Raw genomic sequence first — 12,047 nt, 5'->3', positions numbered from 1 at the left:
TATGCCGCAAGTGTATAAGGTGGTATAAAAACGACAGCCTGATTAACAAGACTGTAATAATTCTGTAAAAATGAATGAAGAATTTTTACTGCATTTGTGAAATTTAACCACAATAATTTTCCGTGAATCACCTGCAAAATATTCAAACTCACTGCCACTTTTTAATTCTGCAGGCCCTGACCATGTCTGTCATGCTGTACTGGTTGAAATATTTCTTGTATATTCAGAGCTCCAATTCAGAAATGGCTGAAAACTCAGGACAGGAAGAAACCAGTTTGTTTAGCAGCATTTCATAACGTGTAAGAAATTACAAATGGGTGAAGAGAAAGCAAGTCGCTGTTCAGTTTTCTCTCGGGTCATTGTTTAAAAAGCAACTTTCCTGACCAGAGCTTTTTAGTTCATTCAGAATTTACCTCAAGCCTTCTGGTTGAATCCAAGCCCCGTGAAGACAGGAAGTTTCAGAGCTAAATAAAACTGCAAGGACGGTGTTGATAAGAGCGCGTGTCAGACAGACGCACCCGAACATTTCCATTTCCATATGATTTCATTTCATGAAAGACATTCCCCAGGTGGTCTTCATGTTAGCGGCCTCTCGTGTATGGTATTTTTTTAAGTAAGCCCGAAAAAAGACAGGACCCACTGGAATACGGTAATAATAACTGGACACTCCACTCAAAGCGCTTTACAGGTAATGGGGGTCCCCTCCACCACCACCAGTGTGCAGCCCCACCTGGATGATGCGACGGCAGCCATAGTGCGTCAGTCCGCTCCCCACACACCAGCTCTCAGTGGGGAGGAGAGCAGAGTGATGAAGCCAGTTCAGAGACGGGGATTATTAGGAGGCCATGATTGGTAAGGGCCAATGGGAAATTTGGCCAGGACGCCGAGGTGACACCCCTACTCTTTTCAAGAAATGCCCTGGGATTTTTAATGACCACGGAGAGTCAGGACCTCGGTTTTACATCTCATCTGAAGGACGGCGCCTGTTTACAGTATAGTGTCCCCGTCACTATAGTGGGGCATTAGAACCCACAGGGACCGCAGGGTGAGCGCCCCCTGCTGTCCCCACTAACGCCTCTTCCAGCAGCAACCTAGTTTTTCCCAGGAGGTCTCCCATCCAGGTACTGACCAGGCTGACACCTGCTGAGCTCCAGTGTGTTGCCGGTTGTGAGTTGCAGGGTGATATGGCTGCTGGCAGTAGGTCTTTGTTGTCTCATCCAGGGATGTATAGAGCTGCAGCAAATTATTCAGCACTCTCACCAGCAGATGAACTCACTGATCATCTTAGGATATAGGAACAGGAAAGACGCCTTTGTTTCGGTGTAAGTAAAAACTCGACAACAAAGGTCTCAGCGTACCCAGTGGACTACTGAAGGAGCATGTTTAAACATCAAAGTCAAAATAAGAAAGTCCCCTCTGCTTTGGTTAAAAAGTATTTCCTGGCACACAAGGGGAAGGACAAAAGGTCTCAGTGGGAATGTGGTGACTTGGAGCAGATTCAGACATGCCACTTACTGATAATGTGATACGTGGGGTTGGTTTAAAAAAAAAAAGGTGTGCACTTTGAAACATCATCCAAGGCATTACTGTGAGCTAACAAAACAGTTACGCAATATATAATATCAATGAAACGATTCCTGGAAACCCTTAAAAGTAAAAAAAGGCATATCAACACTTCTGTATCATTATGGTTTCCAGGCCATGCAGAATTAATACATATTTATTGCACCTTTAAATACTGCTGTGTTCATCACAAAATCGCACTATCTTCAGGAAAGCACAATTAGATAGGACTATATAAAAAAATATATATACAGTACTAACAACATCACTGCAAATTCCTGTTGTCTGTACACAGCTTCAAACCTCCACTGACAGACTTCATACTTTTAAGATCTCAGAACAGGCTTTTGGTATCGGCAGGAGCTGTGAAAAAGCATTTAGACAACAAAAAAAGCAGAAGTGATTCTTGTCTTATGACTCTGTTATTTCCTTGGTTGTGCTCTGGAAAGGCCAGCTCCAGAAGCCATGTCTGGGTTTCCCTTTCTGTGAGTGCCTACCATACTGCGTGAGGCCTTCGAGAAGCTTTTTACGTCTTCAGAGCCTGGCACTGCTCCAGGTGGGCGAAGCTCCTGATGGGATGAATTAAAGAGCAGGAGCGCTCTTGCTCGCACCTGGGCTTGTCCCCAGCTCTGCGTTTTACTGTCATGGAACATTCTGAACTTCCTCCTTCAGCTTCTCAAACGTGCCACCTCAATGCCCAGAGGCAGCCGTGAGAATGTGTCCCAACACCACATCCACTTAAGAGGAAACAGTAAATGATTCATTTACAACTCAGGCACGCTACAGTATACACATAAATCTAGCACAACTTGATGATAATAAATGAACAAGGTCTTTATTTTTTCTTGAATGTTGAACGTCCTCATGCCGGTAATAAAGGTTGCAGTGGGTAGAGCCAGTTAAAGGTTTACCAGGTCTTTAAGATAAAGGGAAATATCTCAGGACAGGATTTCTCCTAGTTGCTTCTTTGTCGCTTGTGTTGCTCCTCCCCTGTGGAAATCCACATCACTAGACTGCGTCCAAGCCTCGCTCATTACTGCAGAGGGCACTGAATGTTGTGTCCCAGACATCTTCCAGGTGCCCACTGACAAAAACACAATACACTGCGCCCCCAACAGCCTGATTTGCATTGCCTGTCCCTCAGGTTTCAAAATCAAGGCAGTGCTCCTACAACACTAGCGGCGTTTTCCTCTCCGAGCTGTTGATCGCCCGTGGACCTGCAGTCTCCATGCCTAAGGGAGAGATGCCCGTCTCAGACGTGCTTGTTCTGTACTGAAGGCGCACTGGTTCTCTTTGGCTTTACGCCACAACCCTTCACAAAACCACTGTGATATTTCCCATCACAAAAATGTCTTTCAGGTCAACATACATTTCTCTATTTAAAGCACTATGCTGCATCAAGCTTTTTCATTTTCTATGTAACTGCAAATTCAAATACTTCTATTCAACCCATGAAAAACAAAACACTCTGAACTTCCTACATCAACAGTTTGTCTACTTTAATACTATATCCTTCTGACACTTTTACTGCAGGCCCACTTTAGCATTTTAGTCATGGCAAAGCACTTGGATAGGCCCTTCATTGTTATAAAAGCCTCTCTGAAAATGAGACATGAATCAGAGAGGACCCAGGCAGGAACGTCTTAATGCTTTTCACTTTGGTAGACTGTGCAGTACATACCGAGCCTTGCAAAAGTACTCAGTCTTTCCACATGATGTCCCTTTTTGTAAAACTACCAATTAAAGCACACGCTTTGTCAAACTGAACATTTCATTCCAAACCTCAAACTGAAGACATCTATGGAAAAGATGAAGTCAGAAGTAAACGTCAGCAAAATATTAAAGAGGAAAAAACAGAAATCTGTTGGTTGCGTAAGTGCTCAGAAGCTCATCTGTTTGGGCAAGTCTCTACCAACTTACTGTGGCACACCAGCTTTGTGCAGTTCGTAGCTCCTTCTTCTTAACAGATTTGCTGAAGCTCTCTCGGGTTGCTTGGGGATCGTTTCTGCACAGCAGCAGCTTTTCAGCAGCTTTCAAGTGTTTGTCACAGATTCTCAACAGGTTTCAAGTTAGACCTCCGAGCCATTCAAGGGCATTCACGTTCTTGTTCTTAAGCCACTTCAGCGCAGCTCTGGCCTCCTGCTTTGGGTCACGGTGCTGCTGAAAGGACTGAAACAGGTTTCCCTCTAATATTTGGCTGCATTATGCTCGGTCCATTTTTGGACAGATTTAAGGCATGGGTGAAGGAAAAAGGTGAAATGTCTGACTATAGGGGTGACAAAAAAAGATTCCTATTTTTGTCCCTCTGTCCATGTCACTCAGAACCTGGCCATGCTCCATTTCCTGCCACAAAAACAACGAGTCTGAAACCCACCCTCTACAAGTTTGAGTGTAATTATCATCATCATATGAATATGCAATACAACGTTATTTTTGTGTTTGACTTCAATGTGATTTGGCATCTGTTCAATGACAGGAACAAAACAAAACCCACCACACAAACACAGGAGTAACTAGAAACTGTAATCCAGTAGTAAAATAAAAATAAAAAACTTGAACACCAGCAGCTTCTAGCTCCAGTCCTGAAGAACTTTTACCTCTATATTTTCACAGCACCTGTTCTCTCAGCTGAATCCCAAACTGACTTGGTGACTTTTGGGACAACCATGTCACAAGTCCTATGGGCCCTGCACAGCAAAGTACAACACCAGTTTGAATACTGACTGCCCCTGCTGATTCAAAAAAGATGCCAGATTTGAATCTGTAAATCTACAGAAAGCACTTTCTTCATCATTAAATTCTTGGGAGTCATGAGTTCCCAACGTCTGCATTTAGGGACTGATGTCAAATGTGGAGACCAAAGAGGTCACCAGTTTTTAAAACCTTCAAGAAAACCCCAAAGCCTTGCCATGCTACTGTAGCAGACTTCTTATGCAAATATTCAATCAGACTCATGCAAAATGTTTAGATTTAAAACAGTAATTTATGTGCAAAGTGAACTTCTGATGCGAAAACAAATCTTCACATTATACTACAACATTCTCAGAAAAAAGGCAAGTAGGATTTTCAACCTCATCAACAAGAAAATTAATTATTTTCTTGTAAATCAGAGGATCTTCATTGCTAAGAACTGAACCAACAGTACTTAGCTACTGCAATTTTATCCTCGTTACTCTGCCCTTCGCTGTGTATCAGTTCTTTGTGCTGCAAATTCAGAAATCCTGTCTTGATATCTGACTATGGATCTTCCAAGCTTAGTTTCCTGTTATGCCGCTGATGTTTTTAAACTCATTACTTGAAAAATGTTAAAGCCCAGAATACATTTCCACCCCAGATACTAGAAAATATAACACTGAAGAAAAAACATAATAGAAACGCCATGCTAGAAATGGAAAGTACTGTACTATGATAAGACAAAAACCACTTCACCAAGTGTTACACCAAAAACTTTCCCCGCCCACACTTGCTTCTTTGCTGTACTAGAGGCTCGTAGGCTTGAAATCTGATCTGTACAGTCAATTCAAACTCCTGTTTTAACAGAGAAGAACTTTATCACATTCTCAGCCCTGTAACGTAACACAAGCTGGAATCTGTCACTGGATATTTACAGCAAAGGTCATCTTAGTCATTTATTTCAAACAGATTTCTGCACGTTTAAATGCTGTTAATAGTTGCTCAGCGGTTCAAATAGTTAGCAAAGATAACAAGAAGGAACATTTACAGATATGAATGTATGATCAGCATTATTATGATGTTCAAATGTAGTCTCCTCCGTCTCTCCACAAAACTAGATCCCAGTTACTGGGTTGTTTAAAAATACATCATTTGAATGGCCTCTCAATTTTTTTTAATCCTACAATAAGCACTAAAGTAGTCTTGTTTTCCTAAAACACTTCAACACCTGGAAAGTCATGCCAGCCTTCTGATGTGACACCAGGCACGAATATCACTGTATATCTTAAGCAGCAGGACATCTCTGTGCCAAGGCTGTGAAAGGCAGTTTGGTTGCACAGGGCTCAGTTACACCTCGCACTACATACAAGAGGATAATTGAAGAAGGTGGATGTCCTTCAACTCTGGATCCTGGTGGAAGACATTCCTCAACAATCCTAAAACCGTATTTTCCTTGTCCCCCAAGCCATCTTACAATCTGGTGGACTTTACTATGAAACATAAATAAAAAACCTCAAACACAGCTGCCGTTTGCCAGAGTAATACAGCATCTCTTGCACTGTGGTCGTCAAACCGGAAATACTTTCCATCTTTAGATGCTGCAAACTCTATCAATGAATGCATTATAATTTCAAGCTACGGAACAGATTCTTAACTATAAGGAGAGGGAAGAAGTCTTCATGGAAACAAGGTGAGGCAAAACCTCTGCAAGGACATCGGGATTTTTCAGCCAATATAAAAACATCTCTGGAGCCACAACACTTAACCCAGGTGGGTAGAAAGTAGAAGCCCAGGGAATTGTTCTGATTCTTGCAAGTAACCTTTGTAGTGTCCAACTGTTACTCAGTGCAGAGAGCTTGTCCCTGCTTCCTGACATATCGTCTGTTGTCCCCAGTATGTACTGTATAGGAATTTCATGGGTGAAAACAGCTTTGTGCTGTTCTCAATGAGAACGGGGTGTGTTCATTATTTCAGAACAAACACACAGTAAGTAACTTTAGTGTTGATGTAACCGTGATTCGGAACTGAGGAGATGTGATCAGCAAGGTCTCATTACTTTGGCTCTGTGCACACAGACGTGTCTCAGACGTGGGACTCTTGGCATAAAAGGAGTTCAACCAGATATTCTGAACCAAACAGCAGGCAGAGGAACGGTTACATTTATCACTAAAGTACAAAATACCGTAGGCCTGATGTGTCAGAAACCAGGGATAAGCTCTCTGCACTGAGTTACAGTAGGACACTACAAAGTTTACATTCAAGATAATTTTATTAGCCAATAATTTCTTGTATTATTTGTCTTTTCGCAGACCCCAATTTGCTCTACATGAGACACACAGACAGGGAGAGAAGCTTGGGGTCAGAGCTCAGGGTCAGTCGGGAGGGTCAGGGTCACCCCTGGAGCAGTTGGGGTGAAGGGCCTTGCTCAGGGGCCCAGTGGAGTGGAATTCCTCTGCCGGGCTGTGGGATACGAGCCAGCAACCTTCCAGCCACAGGCGCAGATCCTGAGCTACAGAGCCACCGCACTGTCCCCTATCGGTCTGTTTCTTTTTCAAGAAACAGAATGATATCTGGGCTCCTACTTTCCATCCTCCTGTGTTGTTGTGGCTTCAGAGATGTTTAGGCCACTCTTTTCTATCCTGATAATCATTTTGTGGCAGCCCAGAGGGCTTTGAGTTTTCGCTGCTAAAAGCAGATGAGGTATGCTATCAATGCTATTAATCTGCAACACCAGTATACAATATGGCTACTAATCATCCTGTCATTTTCAATTACATTTCTCCAAAACCGAGAATCATCAAAAAAAAGCTTGATGATTTTTTTGTAAATCAGAGGATCTTGAGTCTTCATTGCTAAGAACTGAACCGACAGTACATAGCTATTGCATTTTTTTCCTTGTTAATCACTCTGTATCAGTTCTTTGTGCTGCAAATTCACAGAAATCCTCTGTTGATATCTGACTATGGATCTTCCAAGCTTAGTTTCCTGTTATGGTGTGGTTATTTTCAAACATATTACCTGACAAATGTTAAAGACCTGAATACATTTCCACCCCATTATACTGAAAAATATACTAAAAAATATCATATTGAAATAAAAACAGTATGTTAAAAATGGAAAGTACTGTACCATGAATAAAGAAAACACGTCACCAAGCCTTACATCAAAAACATGTTACAAATCATATAATGAATAAGAACATATGAGATGGTTATAAATCATTCTGTAATTTTAATTACATTTCTCCAAAACTGAGTTTTGTCGACCAGGTTCGGTGACTAGGTAAAGAACTGGGGATTAGTTTCTGGGCTTGCTCATTTGGTTTTAACTTTGCATAACCTTATTTTTGGAAATATTCCTGTACTACCTTGAATTAAAGTTTATTAGTTTCACAACAATTTATCTACTGTATTATGTATTATCTTCTCCTATGGCATTTGACTTTTTTCACATGCAGACATTTAAAATATTTGCCTGCCTGATGATTTCCATTGCAAACGAATCTGCAAGAATAGCTTGAACAAGTACGCCAGTGATCTCCTTGTTATTCGCTGTAAATCTATTTGTTTGGACTGAGGAGGCTGAATCCTCTCTCCTGAATTAGGAGCTTACTTGACAGGCATGCGCTGCTATTATTGTGTAATGACAGCCATTTACATACCCCATCTCTTCTACTCCTCTGCATGTTAAGACACCTATCTCATCCTGAATATAAAGCAAAATTATATTCCCTCCGACCACAGTATTTAATCAAAGGTTCTGACTGGTTCATGATGCGATACAAACTGAAACTACCAATAAATCAAAAAAGGAGCTGTCAAAAGCCCTGAGCAGAGGGAGGAATGCTGGAGAAATCGCATGCCCACTGTGACCTCTTTTCTACAGCGAACACACAAGCAGACGCGTCATACACTGAAAGGGAAATGTCAGTAGCCCACAACACGTGACATTTACCCCACTACTGTAACCCCATGAAGAGACACAGGAAATGAGGGTTGTCTTTCAGACGTGACACATTGTGGAGCCCAGGATTGTGCTGCTGACTAACGGGCAGACCCCTGCGGGCCTGATCACTGCAGCACAAGCACAGATCCGCCTGCTGCACCCACTCCAATTCCAGAAACAGCGTTCCAAATCCACCCAGTGTGTTGTGTACATTGTATTATGTATTAGCCTTAGTACTTTGCACTATTTGCACGTTGCACTATGTGTATCCTGTCTACAATGTCTATGTCCGTGTCCTGTCTGTATTTGCACAGCGGACCAGGAGGAATGATATTTCGTTCCACTGTATACTTGTATATAGCTGGAATGACAAATAAATGTGAACTTGAACTTGATGTGATGGCTCTGAAGCCCTCTGAGAATAGGAGAGTGACTACACTTAGACGGGCTAATTATTCTCACAGGTTTTGTTAGGCAAACCATTAATCCTTCCACACCTGAAGAAGGCTTAATAATCCGATAGGCAAACAGTTTCTGCATTTAGAATCTACCATGCAATGTAAAGACAAAAGTAATATTCTTAAAGCAGCCTAACTGACCATTTGAGAACAATAACATGTTTATTAAAGGGTTCGGGAAATCTATGCCACTGTATACCTCGGATAATAAACAACTCGAATAATAAAGGCAGTACCAAAGTACACTATGACAGCATAGGTTTTATGAAGCATAACACCTTATCTAGGAAGGTGGAGCAGAACAAATAAGATTGCTGTAAGATTTACTGAAAGTATTAAAGATATGCTTCATTCCATGTAAAACTAAAAACAATCTTTACTTCGTCTTGTTTGTGCCAACGCTGCCCAAAATGACATTGAGAATGTAGGGCACTGGCTAATAACTAAACTTGTGGGGTTTTTTTCTGTTTTTGCAAGAAACAATACATTTACAGAAAATTCATTTCCAGTTTAATGAATTATCATTATGTGGAAGGGCACAGCTGGAGGAGTAAGTCTCTGAGGAACAGCTATCTTTGTGACAGATGTCATGAATACAATCCAGTATTGTACAAGAACAAACTGCACTGTGGGAGACTTCCTTTGGAGCAGATTCTTTAATGTCAAAAACTTTATTCTTATCTCAGCCAAGCATATTTATCCAGATTTCCCCTCACTGTGAATCCACTTTGCCACCTTGTTTCTTTTCTAGGAATTTCGAATTGTCCATTGTTTATCTTTTATCACAAACCGATCCAATTTGGAATCGCCACAGCTCAGGAGAATGACCTCTATAGGCCCAGAGAGGAAAGGAGAAAGTGCAGCCAACCTCCTCCAAATAGGCCCTCTCATTAGACACAGCTCATCGGCTGACACGACAAGCTCCACAGAGGCACTGTTATTGTTCTACCATACGATGTAAAGACAACGTAGGTATATTTCAAAGCTGCCTTATTTTCCATTTGCTCACCATTCGAGAACAAAGACAGCGTGTTCATCAAAGGGTCACTGCCTGAGCTGCACGGGAGCCCTGTACTAACATTTTTGACATTCTTATTCTCACTCTGCCAGTTAAAACGCATTTATCTTTAAACCTTCAAATACAGCCCCATGGTAAAGGCAACAGTCCCACGTCAGGCTGTAAGCTCTGTGCAGAATCCCTTGTAAGACAAATGGACCGAGTCTGGAGGCCATGTAACTCAAACACTGCCCAGCTGGAAAGCCAACATTCGCCATCGCCAAAAAAACTTTAAGAACTGGATTGTAGGGGACCTGGGAAAGACTACTTTCCCACACAACAGAATGTTATCATAGTAAGGAGCTAACGCAAAGGTCACGATTAATTTCTCTATGCATTTGCGAAAGGTTGAGTTAACTCCCAGAAGGGAATCTGTGCAGGGAATGGTTTGAACAGCAATCAATTCTGTAAAACTGTACTGTCAGGCATTATCAATGACTTTGGAAAAGTTTCAGCAACATTTATCCTTGTTAACATTTTAGAACAGCCTCCAAACTGCAAATTCCAATTTAATATATACGTTATTTGCAATTCCTTTAGCATTAAGGTTTCCAAGTCATTTAAACCATTTGTTGAAACACTTAAACCGAATTGCATGTCGGTTTTTTTTAACAGATAAGGGATACCTGTTTAATACCACAAAGCATAACACGTTGCCTAAACGCTATTTCGTTAAAATATATTGGAAGTATTCACAAGAGGCTGTTTTACTCGCAGACGCCGCAGGTAGGTCAGGCAGGTACAGTACGAATTCGGCCATTGCGCCCAGTGCACATTCGCAGTAATACAAAGCTATTTACGCTTTCCACAAAAATTGCCAACACCCCCTCCATTAAGTGACCTTACGGTTAGGAAAAAGTTTTCCAGGCTGGAAATCCCCCGAGCGTGACTGAGGCCACAGCGGAGTCTTTCCTGACGCCGCACTTCGCTTCGGTTGAACACCTGTCTGGTCTTCGACCGGCCCGACGGGTTGTGCGACGAGGCGCTTGACGACGGAACTTGAAACACCTCACAGCCTTCGTACAAACTACTGTATGAAGCTAATATGCGATGGTGCCGGTCAACCATTTTCCCCTTAGCTTCTAAGACAGACGTGTTCCTATTTTGGAAAAGGACTGACCTCATGTAAACAGAGGTGGTTCCCTTTCTGGCTTCCTAGAAATGTAGATATTCACATTTAGACCACAGAAATAAAAATCAGCATTGCGAATCGACACTGAATAAGAACAGTACGTTTAAAGTTAAAATACCTATTTTCCCTGTAAGTATTGTCTAGGTTGTAAGCGCGACGTGATTAACAATGACGACATTGAATGCGAATACAGTACGCAAGGACGCAAGGATACAGTACGTTTTGAGATCGGCTCCCTCTCAACACAAGACTTACTGGTTTACGCGTTCTGAACATTTAAGTAAAAAACAGTCATAGACAGCTTCATCGCTGACACAATTTTGACTTCACGCAGGGTACTTACCCTGAGCGCTGACAGTCCTCGGCAAAGTGAAAATGAGGACAGAAAAAGACAGAGCTCTGATCCTCCCGGCCAGCGCAGCGTCCCTCATTTTATTCAAAACCCCTTGTCTTGTTCACCAAAAGCAGATGATCGGCGTGAAGGGTGGAGGGGGGGGGGGGGAAACCCAGCTCAAATTGAGTAAAAGAAAAAAGAAAATAAGAGCATTGGCTTTTTAAAGCGATTGAAGTCTTGCTTCAGCAGTACGGCGACACTTCCTACTGTATATGACTGACTCGCACACAGAGGCACATGAGACGTCGACGCGCTGGGCGCACACGCGTGTGGGGCTGGGTTTCTGCTCTGAGCTCACCGACGCGACTGGAGCGGAGAGAGAGAGAGAGCGCAGGATCCAGTTTACAGCCTCCACACGGTACCTCTCTGCCCCTGTATTTCTTTCTCATTCCTCACCAGCGGTGGGAAACGTTATTTTTTTTTAAAAAAAGAATCCATTAGACTTAGAAATGACTTGTTTAACGGATTTCTTTGATAAATTATTGAGTGGTAAGAGAAAATTGCTTTAAAGAGCATGATATATTGCTAGACATAGTAATTCTACACCTAATCCATAGATAACTGTAACTGGATGATTTTTTTAAATCCCCCCCCCCACACACACACAAAGTCTTGTTAATGTGAAAAGTAATCCTTTGCACAAACTACTTGTGACTGTAATAATGGATTACACTATTTTACTTAGACCCAGTAGTCAACACTTTTGATTTCAATGTTTGTATCACCACACAGATTATAAAAAGATTATAAACTGCAGAAATCAGGAGTCACTTGCTCTGGATTCGACCATTTTTTCCCCTCTCTTGTGTATTGGTGCATACAGTA

General features: G+C 42.0%; 1 protein-coding gene across 1 annotated transcript in view; it reads right to left on the bottom strand.

The window, feature by feature from the left end:
* ifngr1l (interferon gamma receptor 1-like) overlaps positions 1-11,497 on the bottom strand; it is a 30,001-nt gene extending 18,504 nt beyond the window's left edge. The window contains exon 1 of the mRNA XM_088933820.1: positions 11,172-11,497. Coding sequence (XP_088789946.1) covers positions 11,172-11,259 — 88 coding nt within the window. The 5' untranslated portion in view covers positions 11,260-11,497. The remainder of the gene's footprint in view (positions 1-11,171) is intronic.
* Positions 11,498-12,047: the final 550 nt, after the last annotated feature.

This window comes from Atractosteus spatula, chromosome 15, assembly GCF_055471065.1.
Source record: "Atractosteus spatula isolate fAtrSpa1 chromosome 15, fAtrSpa1.hap1, whole genome shotgun sequence".
Lineage (NCBI taxonomy): Eukaryota > Metazoa > Chordata > Actinopteri > Semionotiformes > Lepisosteidae > Atractosteus > Atractosteus spatula.
The sequence above is the reverse complement of the archived record's forward strand: the minus strand, read 5'-3'. Positions and strand labels throughout refer to the sequence as shown.